The sequence below is a fragment of the Mustela lutreola genome, chromosome 15 (assembly GCF_030435805.1).
Source record: "Mustela lutreola isolate mMusLut2 chromosome 15, mMusLut2.pri, whole genome shotgun sequence".
Lineage (NCBI taxonomy): Eukaryota > Metazoa > Chordata > Mammalia > Carnivora > Mustelidae > Mustela > Mustela lutreola.
In genome coordinates, this window is record NC_081304.1 from 11,401,127 (window position 1) to 11,421,116 (window position 19,990).

General features: G+C 51.6%; 1 protein-coding gene across 1 annotated transcript in view; it reads left to right on the forward strand.

Annotated features, from left to right (window-relative positions):
• Nucleotides 1-19,990, forward strand: part of WIPI1 (WD repeat domain, phosphoinositide interacting 1) — a 33,698-nt gene that overhangs the window by 10,005 nt on the left and 3,703 nt on the right. The window contains exons 4-11 of the mRNA XM_059148558.1: nucleotides 3,037-3,133; nucleotides 11,258-11,355; nucleotides 11,937-12,029; nucleotides 12,710-12,780; nucleotides 13,387-13,494; nucleotides 17,776-17,940; nucleotides 18,726-18,833; nucleotides 19,580-19,698. Coding sequence (XP_059004541.1) covers nucleotides 3,037-3,133; nucleotides 11,258-11,355; nucleotides 11,937-12,029; nucleotides 12,710-12,780; nucleotides 13,387-13,494; nucleotides 17,776-17,940; nucleotides 18,726-18,833; nucleotides 19,580-19,698 — 859 coding nt within the window. The remainder of the gene's footprint in view (nucleotides 1-3,036; nucleotides 3,134-11,257; nucleotides 11,356-11,936; nucleotides 12,030-12,709; nucleotides 12,781-13,386; nucleotides 13,495-17,775; nucleotides 17,941-18,725; nucleotides 18,834-19,579; nucleotides 19,699-19,990) is intronic.

A 19,990-nucleotide genomic window follows, 5' to 3' on the forward strand; every position in this document is an offset into this window, starting at 1 on the left:
GAATGTGCAGGCTCTGGCCTTGGCAGCTTTGGGGCTGGGCACCTGCTGCAGCCCCCACTGCCCGGCCACAGTCCCTGGATGCCCAGACTCTGCCGCCCCCTGCAGGAAACGAACGGGAGTGAGAGCTGCGCATCCTACCTGCTGTGGGGTTCAGCGGGTCTTCTGGCAGTGAGGTTCCTTTTTTAAAAACAACAGGAAACCATCAAAGATTTGTGTAGGGAGTTATGAGGAGAAAACATCTCTATTTTCTTCTAAATATGTAGAAAGGAAGCACATTTAGTAATTCTGTTATTTTTCACTATCGGTTAATAGTATGCCCCTCGTCCTCAATGGAGGAAACGTATCTTGCAGAATAAAGACGGCACACCCGGCGTATTTCCATAGGTGAACTCTGACAGTGCTCCTGCCGTCTGTTCTGAGGGCCCTGGTTATCCAGATGGGTGTTCGCTGGATTGAAGCCTCTGGATCTATACCTAAGTCTGGTGCTCAGGAGAGATGATATCAGTATTTTTATAATCGGGAAAAGGAGTTATTGCTTCTAAATCCTAGCAGAGTTGATGAGAACCAAGGTGACTGGGCAGACTTGAAGGCGCACCCAGGGTTCAGCTAGGATTGAAAACTGGTCATTAGCGAGCAGTTTACGGGGTCAGGCCGGCCCTGGAAGCCTGCGTGCGTGGGAACTCGGGACACGGTGCCGCCTCCTCCTCTTCTCTCCGTTTCCCTCTGTCCCAATTAATTCTTGTCCGTGGCCAGCAGGGGTGACCTGGGATTCACTGACTGGGCCACACGACAGCCGGCGGCTGACAGCTGGTGGCACAGAGGCAGACAGGTGGATGAGCCTGGTGTAGAGGCTGGTACCACAGGAGGCATGCGTTGAGGACCCCGTGTCCTGGGGACTGGGTGTGGGGACACAGGAGCCTATTAGAAACCTAAGAACGTAAGCACAGAAAGTGTGGGTAAAGGGCAAAGTTTTCAGACAAATCAGGGAATGTGTTTCACGGAGAAACGCTAATGTTTGCCATCAATTTTGAGACCCTATTAGAAATTTTTTTTTTAACCCCTCAGCACCCAGGCCTGTGACCCCACAGAGCCTTAATTAAAATTGAGGAACGTGTTTACATTTTCTTTTTCTGCTGGATATAAGGGATGGTCTCCATTTTCTGAGCTGTGAGAAGTCATACTGGGAAGCCAGCAGGGCAGGCTTTCCCCTGGAGGAGAACCAACCAGGGTTTTTTGTGGTATTTTTAGGTGCCTTCCTTCCCAAGTGTTGTTTTTTGGGATAAGAGGATCTGGCCTGAGAACAGAGGCTCTCAAACTCAGGTGTGCCTCAGAATGACCTGGGTACTTGTTTCAAACCTCCCAAACCAGAATTTCCAGGAAGAGGCCGGGCCTTGCCCCTTACGTGCTCGGCAAGCTCATCAAAGCCTGAGAACCACTAGTTTAGAGGAAGCCAAGTCAGCTCATGCAGGGGGTGTGGGCAGCTGCTCTGAGTGAGGAAAGAGCCACCGAACCAAAAAGTCCTTCCCGAGAGCCCCTCACCCACACCCAGCATCCACACTTGCACTGAGCTCTGCATTCCGTTCCTTGACACACCCAACGGCAACCCCGTGGCCTGTTCCCACTCGGTAGAGAACATGACCATTGGGAAGAAGCTCTACACCTGACAAGCCTCATTTGAAAAGGAAGTGAAGGGCCTCCTTGTGCTGGAGAGAGAAAGGAGCCGAGCCTGGGGCAGGGCAGAGGGTGGGGGTCACTGGGATGGTCTTGGGGGGCACCCTGGGACCAGGGGTGCACATGAGAGCAGAAGGGCTTTCCAGGTCTCTTTATCAGAGCTGGAGAGAGCATGCAGAAGTGGGCTGGAGAGTTGAGTGGAATGAAGGTAAATCTGGCAATTCTTCCAAGGGAGTAAAACCTACGTTTGGAGATATGGAGGGAGTAAAGAATCCCACGCTATGGGGCACCGGGGTGGCTCAGTTGGTTAGGCGACTGCCATGAACTCAGGTCATGATCCTGGGGTTCTGGGATCGAGCCCCATGCCTGGCTCCTTGCTTGACAGGGAGCCTGCTTCTCCCTGTCCCTCTGCCTGCTACTCTGCCAGCTTGTGCTCGCTCTCTCTCTCTCTCTCTCTGTCAAGTAACTAAGTAAAATTTTTTTTTCCTTTTTTCTTCTTTTTTTCTAAGATTTTATTTATTTATTTGACAGAGAGAGATCACAAATAGAAGACAGACAGGCAGAGAGAGAGAGAGGAAAGCAGGCTCCCCGCTGAGCAGAGAGCCCGATGTGGGACTCGATCCCAGGACCCTGAGATCATGACCTGAGCCGAAGGCAGCGGCTTAACCCACTGAGCCACCCAGGCGCCCAACTAAGTAAAATTTTTTAAAAAAGAATCCCACGCTGTGTAAGAGGGTGACTTTGTTATGAACATTGAAAGGGAGCCCGTCTGATAGGAATATAAACCAAACATTTACCCAAAATTGCCCTACATGGCAAAGGGAGTCTGATCAGGAAGTGTTCAGGAGTCCCTGTTCTAAAGAGAGGAAAGTAACACACACACACAATCTCAATTTCTATTTTTTTTTTAAGATTTTATTTATCCATTTGAGAGAAAGAGAGGGCACGGGGGGCGGGGCAGAGGAAGAGGAAGAAGCAGACTCCCCACTGAGCAGGGAGCCCAACACAGGGCTCTATCCCAGAACCCCAGGATCATGACCTGAGCTGAAGGCAGACACTCAACCAACTGAGCCACCCAGACACACCCCCCTACCGCCCTGCAAAAAAAAAAAAAAAAAAAAAAACTCTCAATTTCTAAAGGAAAATTTTTAAGAAGTTGTATTGTGTGCCTCTGTTCAGGTGGATAATGTGTGTGCGTGCATACACGGGCATCCCTCCACGTAATCTTCCACTTGATCATCAAAATTCATCCTCCTTTAGGCTTAGAAGCAAGTTAGGGCTCACGGGAAGGATGAGCAATGTCTGTCTGGTCGGGTCCTTTCGGAGGAGCCTGCCCAGTGGACTGATGCGTATGTGCGATTGCAGAGGCTGCTGGTGTGCCTGGAGGAGGCCATTTACATTCACAACATCAAGGACATGAAGCTGTTGAAGACCATCCTGGATATTCCTGCAAACCCAACAGGTGAGCTCCGAAATCAGGGGAGATGCCCTCCCCCACCCCCAGATGTCACACCCAGCTTCTCCTCTCATAGACTGGTTTCCCCCCCTCCATCAAAAACCTGAAGCAGTGTTTGGGTGGGTTTTGAGTCTCAGTGGTGTTTGCTTTGGAGGTTTTCTTCACGGTGGCGGATCCCAGTTATGTTAGGCTGTACACCCTTCAGGACCGCGGCCTCTGACAAACCCCTTTCTTCTGGAACCCCTTCTCTGCAAGGGTGTCAAGGCACTTAAGGTAGACCTGTAGGAGATTTTTGTGCATCTGATATTAAAAAGTGTTTGCCCCTAATTATTGTCTGTGGTTGTTCAGTACAGAGGAGGTGTAATTATTAGGAGCAGGTTTTGACTTGGTGTGCCTGCACGAGCAGGAGAAAGGCTCCAAAGAATGTGTTTTATGAAGCTACAATGAAATCTCTAGACGTGGGTGATGTGCTGGGAGACTGGTCTTCACTAAACCCCTTGGATACAACACTATTGAACCAGTCCCCCATGTAAGAATGGGAACAGATTGGATTCGGTGGATTGAAAGCGCAGAGGACTCGTGGGAACTCACTAAGCGGGAAGTAAACGAGAAAGCGGCCGTTGGTTGGCTGGGAGGGTGGGGAGTCATCGCGCTGGGACAGCTGGCGTGTGCAGAGATTCAGGTTAATGTCTGTGAGCCGAATTTGTTTATGGCAGTTTCCTAATTCTTCGACTTTTGCTGAATTTCAAGGTCTGTATCGCCTACCCCAAGTCACCAAGGCTCTTTGGGCCTCAGATTTTTTCCTGTAAAATAGGATGGGAATACCCATCTGGCAGGATCAGCTGAGAATCACAGGAGCTGGTGTTTGTGAAACTGACCAGCTCACAGACCGCCCTGCGGTAAAATTTCTATTCCTGCTTCCTCCCCTCTTCTCTATTCTACCTATAAAATAAACCTAGGTTATATGCATACCTTCTCTCCTGTCGACCTTGGCGCTTTAAAATTTCTGCCATGGGGGCACCTGGGTGGCTCAGTGGGTTAGAGCCTCTGCCTTTGGCTCAGGTCGTGATCCCACGGTCCTGGGATCGAGCCCCGCATCAGGCTCTCTGCTCTACAGGGAGCCTGCTTCTCCCTCTCTTTCTCTGCCTGCCTCCCTGCCTACCTGTGATCTCTGTCAAATGAATAAATAAAATCTTTAAAAAATAAATAAAAATAAAAATAAAATTTCTGCCATGAAAAATATTTTCTCAAAGGTCAAAGCCATTGAGACCTTTAGAAAATTCTGAGAGACAACGACTTTAAAGCATATTTCATAAAATGCAAGATGGTAAGTGAAGGAGCTGCAGATGGTTAGGTTTTTGTTCTAGGAAGGTGAGGTTGAAATGGTCTGGAAAGTTATGTACTGAAGATGCACTACGTGCCCTGGCCGACAGAGGGCGCTGACAGGTAGAGATAGAAGTGCAGCCCACCAGGGGCCCAGAATGTAGCCACACCAGTCCCCAGAGACGCGCACTTTGCAGGGCCAGGACCCCTGGTGGGACTGTGGGTGCAGACAGCTGGAAGGAAGATGTGCTTTTCTGCTAGGGCTGCTAGTAGAGGTGCTGCCGAATCGAAGCAGAACTCAGGGCGGGAGTGGATCTGATCTGGACCTTGATGGATTTGGGCAAGGGGCCATCCAGGTGGCTAGGAAGCTGGAAGCTCCCTCGGTTCTCCATTTCTCTGGGGAGATAGGAAGTGGCGCAGTCAGGACCCTCTCCAGCCCGGGGACCTGGGGGTCCGTGTGTTAGCGCTGCACTCACCTTCCCTTGCTTCTGCCCGTACACACTCAGCCAGCAAGACAGCTCCGTCTGCCTGCGGGACTGGGCCTTTTTTCCTCCCAGGAAAAGCAGTTTCTCCCCATCCGCTCTTAATTTCTAGCAAATGGACCTGTCTTCCTCAGCTCGGATAAGTCACTGGTTGCCTTTCTTTCTGCACTTTAAACTGGGAGAAAAGGAGGTTTGCAAGGGTGCGCCTTTTGTATTTTATGTTAGAGACAATGGGTGCTATTTGTAAAGGAATAATTTTATCTCGAGAAAAATTAGAAACAGTGGGAGGTGTTTCCTCTGTCTCAGATAAAAGTTATGAATGGATCCACGGACAGAGTTAGCATTTCCTTCTGAAAGACCACGGGCGGGTCGAAAGACCAAAATATGTCTTCTGACACCTTTGATGCCTTTGGGAGAGATAGCCCAAGAATTTTTCAAATCCTGAAATTTATAATTATCATCTCAGCTTCCCCTGAGCTCCCTTTGTTCTCCAGGAAGAGAGAGATGATAATGGTTATCCCACAAAGTTATTTTGGGGTGGATTAACTGAGGGCAGGCAGAGAGCAGTGCAGCGAGAGCAAAGGCTCGGCTCTTTCCCCAGCCCAGCCACGGTCAAAGTCACACCCACCCAGACATGACCAGTTCCTCACTCAGCAGACTCAGAGCCGTCAGACCCAGAAATGTAAAATTTCCAGAGGCCAGGCATCTCCTTTATTTGTTCTCATTCTCTCATTTATTTTCTTTTTTTTTTTTTTAAGATTTTATTTATTTATTTGACAGAGATCCCAAGTAGGCAGAGAGGCAGGCAGAGGGAGAGAGGAGGAAGCAGGCTCCCTGCTGAGTAGAGAGCCTGATGTGAGGCTCCATCCCAGGACCCTGGGACCATGACCTGAGCCGAAGGCAGAGGCTTTAACCCACTGAGCCACCCAGGCGCCCCATCTCATTTATTTTCTTAACAAAAATGTAAGATGGAAACTTGGGCTCTTGATTTGATCCGTGCTTCATCGGTACACAAGGGAAACAAAGTCCCTTGTCCAACGGGCAGGAGCACACGGATGCTGAGCACATTGTAACCTAGTGAATTATAAATAAATGACACACACAGAGCTCTACCACGGCTTCATACCTGTCTCTAATGCAGCTGTAAATTTCCTTCCTTGCGTCTGTCTGTGTCACGGCCATTCCCGTTGTGTCAAAGACTGCAGGCTGTTTCCTTTAAAGGGTTTGGCCAGACGGGGCTCGAAGTTAATTTCCTGCCAGCACAGCGGTCTGTGTGCTGAGCAGTGAGGGGGGAGAGCTTCTCATAAGTTCTGCCAACTGCAGATCTCGGCTGTGCCATGCTCTTACGACCTTCTCCAGAATACCGAGGGAGCTGTCTATACCACATGGCAGTGCATGTAATCGAACAGAGTAGTGGCTTATTCCCCAGCCAGAGCTCTTTCTGGAAAGGGTAATACGGCTGGGGTAAATGGCTCTGATTTGCAGTCACCTAGAACACTCGCAAATACAGAGATTTTCTGTTTTTGAAACTTGGAAAGTATCTTCTGAGACATTACTCAACCCAGGGAGAACTGCAGGGTATAAATCACTGTTAACTTGCTTTAAGTTTGTCAAGTCATACTATAAATACCAAGGTGGGGATGATTTAGAATCATAGGACTTCCTCCTGATTCCTGCTGACGCTCCCATTGGCTCTCGCACTGATAACAGGCACTTCTGTTCCAACTGCAGAAGAATTACAGCCCAACAATTTCAGGGAAGTTGCAGCTGACAGTGATTTATGAGACTGTGTGTCGATTCTAAAACAAATCAAAAAGCCACATCAAAACCTGAGCCCTATGGGGCGCCTGGGTGGCTCAGTGGGTTAAGCCACTGCCTTCGGCTCAGGTCATGATCTCAGGATCCTGGGATCGAGTCCCACATCGGGCTCTCGCTCGGCAGGGAGCCTGCTTCTCTCTCTCTCTGCCAGCCTCTCTACCTACCTGTGATCTCTGTCAAATAAATAAATAAAATCTTTAAAACAAAACAAAACAAAAAACCTGAGTCCTATATAGAAAAAAGACTGGGGGCACCTGGGGAGCTCAGTGGGTTAAGCCTCTGCCTTTGGCTCAGGTCCTGATCTCAGGGTCCTGGGATCGAGCCCTGCGTCGGCTCTCTGCTCAGCGGGAAGCCTGCTTCCCCCCTCTCTCTGCCTGCCTCTCTGCCTACTTGTGATCTCTCTGTCATGTAAATAAAATCTTTTAAAAAAATTAAAAAGACTGGAAGGAATTATGTGCAAATATTGAGAATAGTGAAGAGCCTCTGGGTTTTAGGATAACGAGTGCTTTTCTCTCTCTCTCTCTCTTACTTTATATTTACTGGACTGGGCAGATCTTTTACACTATGACTTTTCTATTATAAACTGTTATCAGAGACAAGGCTTATTTCCTTCCCGAAGAAGGCTTTGTGTGTTGCCTGTCAGGGGAACAGAAGACGGGTAGGATGGTAATATCCAAGCCTGAAAGCAAGCTCTCGATGCTTTCCTTGGAGGCTTCCAGAAGGAAAGAAATGCATTCTTGTATGGATTTGTCTGGTTGGATTTGTCTGAGAACTGGACCACAGGAAACCGAAGGAACTCGTGTTGAGCATTTCTGGGGACCTTCATTAAGTCCAAGAAGGCTGGTGTGCGGGATCCCTTGGCTAAATTCATTGGATCGGCCGGCATCGGAGACAAAGCTCTCAGACAAGCAGTTACGGGTCAGAGTCACCCTTTCCCTGTTAGAACCTAGCGCCATCCCACTCTCTGTCAGATATTACAGAAGGTTCGATGTTAGGTTTAAGCTTTTCTTCCTTTCTGGGATATTTACGCTCTAACAAAAAAAGAATGTCAGAATGGCTATTATTAAAAAGACAGAGACCCAACGTGCTGGCAAGGATGTGGAGGAAGCGAACCCCGTGCGCCGTGGGCGGGACGGCGGCTCGTGCAGCCACTGCGGAAAGCGGGATGGAGGTTCCTCAAAAAATTAAAAATAGAACTACCCCATGATGCAACAGTGCCACTTCTGGGTGTCTATCTGAAGAAAATGAAAAGAGTAACCCGGAAAGATAATCTGACCCCCATGTTCATAGCAGCATCGTTTAGAACCGCCAAGACGTGGAAGGACCCGGGTCTGCTGGATGGGTGGATACAGAAAATGTGCTACACACGTAGGTACAGGGGAGTGTGATTCGGGCATTAAAAAAAAAAAAAGGAAATCTTAGCATTATGCTAAGTGGGTTAAGTCAGACAAAGAAAGACCAATACTACAAATACTGTGCAATCTCACTTAGATGTGGAATCTTAAAAAAAAAAAAAGATACAAAGAATAGGCTGGTGGCTGCCAGGTGGGGGGTCTTGGGGGGTCGTGTGAAATGGCTGAAGAGGGTCAAAAGTTGCAAACTTCCGGTTATAAAATAAATAAGCCACGTGGATGTAACATAAAGCATGGTGGCTGTAGTTAACAATACCATATTGCATATTTGAAAGTTGATACAACAATTAGTCCTTAAGGGCTCTCGTCCCGAGAAAAAACAAATTATAACTCTATATGGTGACGAAGGTTATTAGACCATCACTCCCTCGAGATGACAAGTATCTGATCATTATGTTGTGGATCAGAAAACTAGTATCGTGTACGTCCATGACACTGCATATTAATTTAAATTTTAAAATGTCCATTATTCTGTGTATACATTTAAATATTAATTAAAAAAAAAACAAAAAAAAAACTCTACAGGGCCACTGGAAGTTACCTGTCCAAGCTTTCTGCTCAAAGACCTCCTAATTCTCCCTGCTGCGAAGAGGGTCCTCAATATTTTCAGATGGAAGATATAAGTAAATGAAGATTTGGCATCTTAGAATGTGGAAGCTGGAAGGGTCAGCGTGGGCGGCTCCGTCCTGCCGTGGATAATAAACAGGTGGACCTCACAAGGCCACGGATAAGCCAGCCAGAGTCACACAGTGGATGGTAGACCTGGATCTTGACTCTGTGTCCTCAGCCCATCTCTGCCAAGGAGATATTCTTAAAACCCTGCTTTTTTTTTTTTTTTTTTTTTCCCTAACAGCTTTGTTGAGCTATAATTCTCATGCCATTAAAGTGCACTATTCAGTAACATTTCGTATATTCATAGAGTTGTGTAACCCTTACCAGTCAATTTTAGAACCTTCTCATCACCCCAGAAAGAAACTCCACAGCTCTTAGCCACCAACCCCCCATGCCCCCAGCTGCAGGTGACCCTAATCTACTTGGTCTCTCTAGATGGACCTGTTCCGGATGTGACATGTAAGGGAATCATGTAATATGTGGTCTTCTGTGTCACTTCCGTGTTAGAGCATGTATATTCCATCGTAAGGATATTGTTTACCCAAATTCATTAGCTGATAGATGTTTACGTTGTCTCTCCTTTTTGAATCTTATGAACGATACTGCTTTTCATGTGGCTGGTGTTTTCATTCCGCCTGGGTATATATACCTAGGAGTAGAATTGGGGGCGAATACGACAAGTCTGTGTTTAACCTTTTCAGGAACCGCCAGACTGTTTCCTAAAGCACTGCCCCGTGTTAGCTTCCCAGCAGCAGCGGAGGAGGCTTCCAATTATCTGTCTCTTTGATTATCGCCATCCTAGTGGGTGTGAAGTGGTACCTCATTGTGGTTTTGATTAACACTGCACATACCCACTGCATTTGTAAGATCTAAACTCTTTGGTGTGGTCCTCAAGTTCCACCCCCCCCAAGTTGCCGTGTCCAGTCTGACCGCCTATTCTGCTACGCAGCCCTCTGGGAATCCACCAGGCAAGCCAACCCGACCTGCCCTGCTCTTGCCTTCTGTTTCACAAGACCAGAATGCCTTCCACCTGCTAGCTGCTCTTGAAATTGCACTTGGATTGCAAGAAGCCCAGATGAGATGGGGGAATTCAGGTTCCCAGAGCAAAACTGGGAAGATACGAGAGTCTAGACTCTCTCCCTAAGGCTGGGGCTGAGCAGGATCCTGTGCAGGTGGGAGTTACAGGATGCCACAGCGTGCAGTTAAGGGCTCTGCACTTAGTCACTTTCCTCTCACGGTTCAAGTGATAAGAGCACAGCCCTAGCTTTGTCCTCATCAAAGCCAGGGAGCCAGAAGGAGGACCTTGGTTTCCGTTCTCAATGTTAGATTTTTTTTTCCTCTGCTCCTCCCCAAACAGATTAGGTTGGGTACATTTTAGCCTGATGTGAATTTTTCTTACACAAGTGTAAGAAACCCGTTTAATAGACTAACTTGTGGGGCGCCTGAGTGGCTCAGTCAGTTAAGTATCTGACTCTTGGCTCAGTTCAGATCTTGATCTCAGGGCTGTGAGTTCAAGCCCTGAATTGGGCTCTACACTGGGCATGGAGCCTACTTTAAAAATGTGTGTGTGTGTGTGTGTGTGTGTGTGTGTGTGTACACACATATACACTAACTTGTAACAAAGATGTCAGTTGCTTTTTTTTTTCATTTAAAAAGATATCTCTCTGGCCTAATCTCAGAGTTCTTATTCTGATGATGCTTTCAGTTCTGACAACTCCTTGAATTCACTTCTGTCACACGCACACCTCTACTATTAACCCAGCTATGGCTGTGAAAATCCTTTACCTAAATACTTTTAGAACAACACCCCCACTCCCACAACTTGAGTCTCCTCATAAAGAAAAATTATTTATGTCAGTTCAGTGCTGTGATAGGCTGTTTACTCTTCCAGAATACTGCCGAAGCACCTTAAATCCAAAATGTTCTCTTTCTTTACTTTCTTTCAATAGCAGACACCCACCCATCTTCACGGAGGATCCAGCCCTCAAAGGATCTTCCGTCTCTGGATTTGCCCATTTCCCTTATCGAGGCAGACATTTGACTTAGAAATGAACAGTCTCTCAATAGGTCCTTCCCCTCACCCTCCGCCTCCTGGGTTCTCCAACCTGATAGGACTGGCCAGCTGCAGGTGGTCACCTGCAGGAAGGCCAAGTTTGCAGTAGGAAGACTTATTTCCATGAAGAGTACATTCTCTCATAGCCTTAGAGAGTAATGAAAGAGAAATAGACACGGTTTCAGAGCCCTGCAGTAAAACGTGAAGAAGAGCTTTTGCGGTGTTCTGAGTTCTAACTGCTTTCCTGCGGGGAGGACCCGGCCAATGTCAAGTGTGAATTTACTGCAAGAATAATCCACTGGAAGATCGACTAAGCCGTTCCTCCCCTCGCCAGTAGGTGGCGCTGAGGCCACGCTGTCTTCCGCTGCCCTGTCCAGGCTTGTTCTCTCCCTCGGACACTGCTTTTCATCTGCTGTCCCTTGTTTGCCAGGTCTGTGCGCCCTCTCTATCAACCATTCCAATTCGTATGTGGCCTACCCTGGAAGCCTGACTACAGGCGAGATTGTGCTTTACGATGGACACTCCCTGGTGAGTTGGCAGCGACCCAGCAGACGCAGCCCTCCTGCTTGGCTGTGAGGTCATCGGCAGGTGTTGCACAGGCTCTGTCCCGGTGGGGGAAGCGGGAGGCGGGGGGAGAAGCCACACATGAGGCAGCACATCAGGCCGAGTCAGATGTAGACAGTGTCGTGGAAACTGCCCGCCAGCTGGTGGCCCAGGGTCAGATGGAAGGTGTCGTGCTGTGCCGTGTCACGGTGACAGTGCCCAGATGTTTCCCATTTCGGTCCTCTGCTCTCTGAGGCTTCAGGGAGCAGGGCAGGATTGCTGGGGGACGTCCCCAAAAAGTAGCGGCAGCATCACGGCGCATTGAGCATGCAACCGGCTGTCCGTGTTCCCGAGGGCGGGAAGAGGGGTGGAAACAGAGGCAGAATCCCGATAGCCCAGAATAGGACACAGAGCTTATACGGCCTGGTGGAGGGCGCGAGAGAGAGAGAGGCAGGGAGCCCGGCAGATGAGGGGAACATCTTGGAAGAAAAGAGGAAGGGGAGGGAGAAGAAATGTGTCTTCCCGCTTCCCCGGCATCAGTATCTGCCTTCCCGTGTCACCAACAGAAAACAGTCTGCACGATTGCTGCCCACGAGGGCACGCTGGCCGCCATCACCTTCAATGCCTCGGGCTCCAAACTAGCGAGCGCCTCTGAAAAGGTGAGTGTGTCGCTGCGCCTTCACCGGGCTGTCCCGTCAGGGCTGTGCTGCACGACCCCGTCGGGGCCGAAGGTCGGACACGCGGGGACTGGCTGGTCCCTGGGCCTACTTGGAATCCATTTCCAAGGGGCACCTCTGCCCCACGCGTGCTGTGTAGATACATACGCAGTAGTTCAACAGGCAGAAGGCCTGGGTTATGCAAGATATGGGACACTTGACACGGACACTTGGGGTGTTACTGAGAAACGTTCGTGCAGGTCCCCCTTGACACTCAGTGAGACTGCATTTACTAAACGGTGCCAACAATATGTTGTGTGAGATTGATCTCTTCTGACTGGAATGGCCAGGGAAGGTGATCAAGTTGAACCTCAAATGCCGTGAAAAATGTGTGTCTTTTGAGAGGCGGAGACTGAACATTCTAGCAAGTGCAAACATTTCCAGCATCCAAGCTTGCCAAGCCTTCGCCTAGGGCGGGGAGGGAAAAGAGAAACAGTGTTGCACACACGGTCCAAGAGTTACTTCTACAGCAGTATACACACAAAAAAGCCTCTGTGTCTGACATTTTGTGCTTCCTCCTCGGAGACAGATGTTCCAAACCAAGAAAACAAGCTCTTCTCTGAAGGGACATCTGGGTACGAAGCCATTAATGGTATGAAGTGTGCACCTGCTGTCTTTTACAGGGCACTGTCATCCGGGTGTTCTCTGTACCGGACGGGCAAAAGCTCTACGAGTTTCGGAGAGGCATGAAAAGGTCTGTGTTCACCGTGAAGCCTGTTTTGCGGTAGTCACCAAGTCCCGCAGGGGACGGCTGGTGGCGGTCGGGGGGAGCAGGGAGGGGCGGCTCTGTGCCCTCCTGTCCCCTGGAGGAGGGTCACTGCCTGAGACGCCTCGCTGGGTGCTCAGCAGACCCGAGAACTCGGCTGCTCTAGCACAGGACCTCGGCCACTGGAGCCCCAGGGGAGCCCCACAGGAGCCCTTTTCTGATGCGCGAGGGCCGCTAGCAAAGGAGACGTGAGAGAGAACGAGTCACTGTCCAGAAGCAATTTGTCAAGTATGATGGGCCGGGATCCTAGTGGCTGTGGCATTTGCAGCTGGATCTGTGCACCGAGCAGCTAGAAGACGTCTGAGATGACAGGCAGGGGCCGCGCCTTGTTTCTTCCTGCTGGAGACCAGGACCCCTTACGAATCTTGCCAGCAAGAATTCCTAAATGTGAAAGACACCGTGTCGGGGCATCTGAGAATACCTAGACTCTCCAGGACACATCGGGTTTTCTTAAAAAGCTGGTTTTTGAACCAGCAAGCAGTCACCCTCACCTTTCTGGCTCACTGGTCTGTCTCTGCATCGCTGTGTTCCCAGGTACGTGACAATCAGCTCGCTCGTGTTCAGTATGGACTCTCAGTTCCTCTGTGCCTCCAGCAACACCGAGACCGTGCACATCTTCAAGCTGGAGCACCTCACTAACAGGTAAGCAAGCGCCAGACGTCAAACCCGCGTGGACCGGCCTTCCTGGTAGGTCTTCCCGACGGGGTGGTGTCACGCAAGGACACACGAAATCCGGGGCCACCCCCCAGAGTTTACACCCTGGCCCTGCCCTGTGCTAGGAGACCCAGGCGGGTAATTCAGTCTTCCTGTACCTCGGTGCAAAATGATCACCGAGGCCTCCTGGGCATGTCATGAGGGCTAAGAGAGTTCCCTGGAGCCGAAGTGTTCAGCAAGTGCCTGCACCCAGGAGAAGCTGTTGGCACAGTAGACTGCTCATCTCCGCCGTCTGGCCCACCACAAAGTCGCGGGCAGACACTCCCAGTGCCGGTGGCTGCACCAGTGGCTGGAGCACAGCGTGCCTTAAACTGCAGCCGAGGGTGTGGACATTAGTTTCCTCTCGCTGCTGTAACGAGTAACCACAGACTTCATGGCTTCAAGGAGCACATGGTCATTATGGCACCGTTTGCTTGTCCAGGACCCCATGGCCAAGTTCTCCACCCAGGGTCTCACAAGGCAGAAATCCCCGTGGCAGGTAGCCCCCCTCTTATCTGGAGCTCAGAGCCCTCTTCCAAACGAGTCCCATTCCTGGTAAGAATCCCAGGCGATGCGGTGGTAGCGGTGAGGTGCCCGCATCCTTGGAGTCTGTGCTCAAGAGCGCACCCGCTTCCTTCGGCACCTCGCTGTCGGCCCAGCGGTGCCGCACCGATCCCTTCCTGTGCGCTGGAGCGCTCCAACTTGGCCTTCTGCCTTCCTTGTCTGCCACCAGGTGGATAGCCCTCTCTGCTTTTATTTTTTATTTTTTATTTTTTATTTTTTTTTTATTTTTTTTATTTTTTTTTTTTTAAAGATTTTATTTATTTATTTGACAGAGAGAGATCACAGGTAGGTAGAGAGGCTGGCAGAGAGAGAGAGGGAAGCAGGCTCCCTGCTGAGCAGAGAGCCCGATGTGGGACTCGATCCCAGGACTCTGAGATCATGACCTGAGCTGAAGGCAGCGGCTTAACCCACTGAGCCACCCAGGCGCCCCCCTCTCTGCTTTTAAAGGCTCCTGTGATTAGAGCAAGCCCAGCTGGGTAATCTCCCTACCTCCGGCCATCTGGGCCATATAACAGTCACTGGAGGGCTCATTCGTCACCGTCACATGTTCTGGGGACTGGGGCATGGAATCTTGGGGCCATTCCTAGGAATTCCGCCGTAGCTGTGAGCACTCGGACATAGACGTAGCATGAACTACCTGCTGTGGGCATGTCCATGCCTACCCTTGGAGATACCTCACACTGGAAAGGACTCTCCTCCCCACCAGCCATTGTCCATGACCTCTTCCCAAGGTCAAGGTCCTGCTTCTGGTAGCTTCTGGTAGCTTCTGGTCCATACCTTCCTCAGAACTTCAGATGCCTCATGTCTCCTGCCTCTTTGGTGCCGTGATAGGAAATGGAAACACGAGGTGTCAGCGGTGAGCTCCGTTACACATGGAAGGCAGATGGTGGAGTTAGCAATGACAATGACTCTCGTACGTCGATAGAGCACTGCACTTTAGAGTCTTCTCACACACGGCCTCCCTCGGCTCACCACAGGAGTCCTGGGAGGTGGGAGAAGTTTCATCCCTAAGTCAGCTGGGGTTCAGAGCCGTCCTGTGTGTTGCTCAAAGCTGGTCCCCGTGTACAAGTCCCAGGGTCCGCATGGAAGTAGCAAGTTTTATACCCACCCAGGCTTCTAGATCTTCAGAGCGAAAACTCCAGGGGTGTTTAGGAAACGTCCCAGGGACTTGCCTCCACACTTTCACAGTTGTCCCAAGAGAGGCCCCTCTTTTGTAACTAATTCTCCTAATGTGGTAGAACGTCTACAAGAAAGATCCGTTTTCCATCCACTTTCCAAATACCGTGCCCGGCCTCGTTCTGGCTGTTTGGTGTAGTACGTGTCTGTCCAACACCGTCCCCCACTCCTGTTGTGTATGTATTAGTGTGTGTCCGACACCCGTACCTGGCTTCTGTCCCCCTTCCTCTGAAACTCCATCCAAGGGTTCCAGCAACCAAGTCAGTAAGTGCCAAGGATTTTCAGACCTGGCTCCGTCTTCCCTCCACAGGCTAGTGCAAGGCTCTTTCCTGCGAAACCTCGTTCCCCCGACTGGTGTCGGAAACCGCAGGGGCTGCTCCCTCCCAGCTCCTGTTTGCCTGGAACCCCACGAATGTCCACCCCTGTTCATGGGCATCCCAGAGCTCAGTGTTTGTCCTGTAGTTCTTCTGACCCTGCATGGTCTCCCTAGAGCTTCTATTTGTTTTCTGGACTTTCCTATCTCCTCTCAGAGCCCAGATCTCTTCAGGAGCTGGTGTGATAGTGCGGAGCATGGGAGGGCGGCTGGGCTGCTGGGAGTGACCCCAAGCCCTGCTTCAGCCCTGTCTTCATCTGAGTTCGTAATTGGGGCTTCAGACCGGAAGTTACCATTTGAAGGCTCTCCTGCTTCCGTCAGTGATCGCAGAGAGCTGGGAACAACCCCTTCCTCCCCCGGGTGGCTCTTGACCTTCCACTTGGCTGTGCATGAAGCAGGAGCCACTGTGATGGCTCCCACCGGCCTCTGCAGCCCCGTTTCTCAGGCTACCGCCTGAACTGGGTCTTGAGCATCTCCTGTCTGCTCGGTTATGTCTCACTCTCTCTGGGCTCTTCTTACCAGTCTGTCCTGTATCTTCTCAGTGGGCTAGTTTTCTGGAAGCATTCCTTTAAACCTGACCCTCTCTCCTCAGAAACTGTTACTGCCCCCCACTCCCCCAGCTCTGGGAAAGAAGTGCCTGCTCCACCAGCCGGGCATTCGAGGCCCTTCTTGGTGCATCTTACCTGCTGTGCGGCCTTCCCGCCTCAGGCAGCACAGCCAGACCAGCTTGGCTGTGGCTCCCATAGGCCTTGTGCACCTGCCTCTGCCTCTGCGTCCCGCCCCTGCTCTGCCTTCCTGTCCCAGCGCACCCACAGCTGAGCTGGACCTGCCTCCCGAGCCCGGCCTCTCGGCCACCACCCCCAGAACATTCCCCAGTCGGTGCAGACACCGTCTTATCAAATAGCATCTGCCGTGTGCCAGGCACGACGTGAGTCCTCAGCAGGGGTCACCTGTTCCCGTGCTCAGGACAGCCCTGCCAGGTGGCATGTTAGCCAGCTGAGGTTATCATGGTTTCTCTGGGAGGTGAAGGAACTCCATCCCCCTGTCCCTCCTCCGCCGTCCTGGAGGAGCGCCTACCCTCACCCTCCGTGGGGCGTCACAGTTGACGTCTCTGTGCCGTGTCTGCCCCAGGGGTGCGGGGCCTCTTTGCCTCTTGGCACATCCTACCCCTTGGCACAGAGACGCAGAGCAAACAGGACGGGTCTGTCTCGTGATGCTCAGGATCACAGAATAAGGGCGAAACCACTAAGAGGGGCCGTCAGTTTCCGATGGGAACATCCAGGCCCAGAGGCTTGTCCAGGGCCCACCTACCCAACTGGTAAACAGAGTGAGAAAGAAGCCCGTGCTTCCGAGCCACGGCGTGCGATCGCCACCGCCCAGGCCCTGTACCCAAGCGGCCTCTCGGCAGTGCTCCCAGGAATGCATGTGGCCACTAGTCCTTGATGCGGCCCCAGTACGCACAGCGCGAGGGCAGGGCTGTGCCCCGACCCGTTCCCACCTGTCACCGACAGAGCAGCCACCCCCGTGTCCGGCAGACGCCCTGCAATGGAGCCAGGTGACGGCAGGGGACGCAGCAGGTCCCCTCTGATTTATCTCCACCATTGGGAATCCCTGGGGACCCGGGCGGCTTCAGGGCTGGAACCAAACACCGTCCAAAGCGTCTTGCCCGGACGTCTGCTTCCCACTCAGTCTGACCAGGGAGTCCTTGACCCTGAGATCGCGCTGTTCTTCCGCGAGCCGGAGACGGGCTTGGGCCTCGTTTTCAGAGTCCAGATAGCGATCCCGTCTCGTGCCCGCCCCTGGCCCCCCTTCTTAGAAATCTGGAAATCAGATTGATCACCACATGCAACTTCTCTAATGTAGGGAAGAGGTAGCATTGGGAACCTCTTAACGGCTTCACGATGGCCCCTCCGCAGGACAAACAAGCCCTCGGTGCCCTTCTGGCGCGGCCAGCAGAGAACGTCCCGAGCTGTTGCGGGTGGGCAGGACGCGATGCGAAGGCACAGTTCCTTCCCGCTGCCTCGAGCACATCCCCCAGCGCTGGGGCGGGCGGGGAGTTGGCCCAGGGCCCGGGCCCACGGGGCTGTCTCACCTCCACCTGTGCCTTGCTCCCCCAGCCGACCAGAAGAACCTTCGACCTGGACTGGCTACATGGGAAAAATGTTCATGGCTGCTTCCAACTACCTCCCCACCCAGGTGTCAGACATGATGAACCAGGACAGGGCCTTCGCCACCGGACGTCTGAACTTCTCTGGGCAGAGGAACATCTGCTCGCTCTCCACGTACGTACGGCCCCGCCCACCCTCCGCCGGCAAAAGCCTTCGCCGGGCTGTTTGCCCAGAGTGCAAAGTCCCCAAACACGTGCAGGGAGCCAAAGGACAAGAGATGGCCAAGAGGAAGGGTGAGCAGACTCGAAGGCTGCCGTGTCCGTCAGCTGCTTTTCCTCCCTGGTTGTCATGCCTGTTTTTGGGGGCGGGGGTGCCGGAAGCTGGCACGGGAACCCCAACTTTCTGGTGATAATGACACTATCTTGAAAGCAACTCCCGTTTTTACATAACTCTGTAACAAGGCTCTAGTTCCACAGTCTGGGTTCAGACACCTCTGGGCTTGATAGATACTTTATCTAAGTGGTTTAAAGGAGTTTATTAAAGAAGCGAAACATTTTTTTTTTTTTTTAATTTGATAAAACTAGCCAGCAATGCAGTGGGCCAAGTTTGTCCTTTGTCCTTTCTGTCACCGTAAAAGACAGAGAGCCACATAAGCCGAAAGTTGTGTCCTGCTCAGGTCAGCGGATATTTTGCTGCCGTGGCTTTTTGTGGAGTAAGAGCAGGCACACGACACGCCTCCTTCTGTCTCATGCCCAGTTACTTTCAAAGACAAGAAATAATCCTCCAGGTAGATCACTAGGGCCAAAAACACCCAGAATCGAGGGCCCATGGGCTGGGTAAAGGCTTCTGGGGGCAGGAGAAGCCAGTGTGACAGCCAAGGTGGGTGAGGCTTTGTATCTGAAGCTGGCCCATCACCTGTCACTGCTCAGACCACAGCACATGTTTCCCTTGGCTTCTAGGATCCAGAAACTGCCGAGGCTGCTGGTCGCATCGTCTAATGGACACCTTTACATCTACAACTTGGACCCTCAGGACGGAGGAGAATGTGTCTTAATCAAGACCCACAGGTGAAGAGACTAGTTTTCACAAAAGCCTTTTAAGAGCTGGCTGTGTCGAGCAGAGCAGCTCCCTGAGCCGGGAACGACAAGCCTCAGGGCCCTCGCTTGTCTTCCTCGCCGGCCTTCTCAGAGGCAGAGCTCGAGCGGGCACGCGCTTCGTGCGGGGCTCAGTGTCCAGTGCCCTCACCACCCAGGACGCTCTAGAAAAGTGCCGGGATGAATACCACGTGCTCGAAGAAAGGGAATGTCTTCCTGCAGCCTTTCCTCCTCGTGCATAATGGGTGCTCAACAGTGGTGCCCAAACAGAATCCAGAAGTTCTCCTGACATCTGTGACTGAGAGCAAGGCGACCTCCTCCAGCGGCGACAGGACAGCGCGAGCCCCCCGCTGCGAGTGTGGCTCAGCGTCCTCGCCAGGTGTTTCAGGAAGAGCAGAGGGCCCATCCTCGCTCAGTGCATATACGAGAAAGAAGCTAAACATTAGAAGAAAGAAGCTAACCATTTTTTTTTTAACTTGATAAAACTAGCCAGCAACGCGGTGGGCCAAGAGCAAGAGAAAGGGGGTCACTGGGAGTTGCATGATTGACACAGGCCGTTCAAGGTCCCTGGGAGGTCACATGACCCAGCGGTGTCCAGATAGGTCTATACTAAGCTCGAGTGGGCAAGCCTGAGCTTCCGGGTGCTTTTCCTTCTGGCAATAGCCTGGATATGTGATGATCTCTTTTTTCTCTCCCCTTCCCCCAATTGCTGTAATTAGCTTGATTAGCTCAGGAACAACGGAAGAAAATAAAGAAAATGACCTCAGACCTTCATTACCTCAGTCTTACGCAGCAACTGTAGCCAGACCAAGCACCTCGTCGGCCTCCACGGTGCCAGGTGAGTGTGGATGGGGGGACCTGGCCGGGGGCACCGTGGGGCCGCCTTTCCGACCGTGCTTTCTCTCAGCACCGTCACCCGTGGATGGAACACGCTCTCTGAACCCCTTCCCTCCTCCAGTGTGGCCGTGAGAACAGCCTTTCAAGTCAGGTCCCTAAACCTGGCAGGCAGAGCCCCAAACGAATAGGGTCACCCCTCTGAGAATTGGCCACAGGTGGAGAGTTGGCGGTGCCTGGGGTAGAAGGTGGGTGAGGTCGGCCGGAGCCTTGGAAACTGCACCTCGTGGGGACCT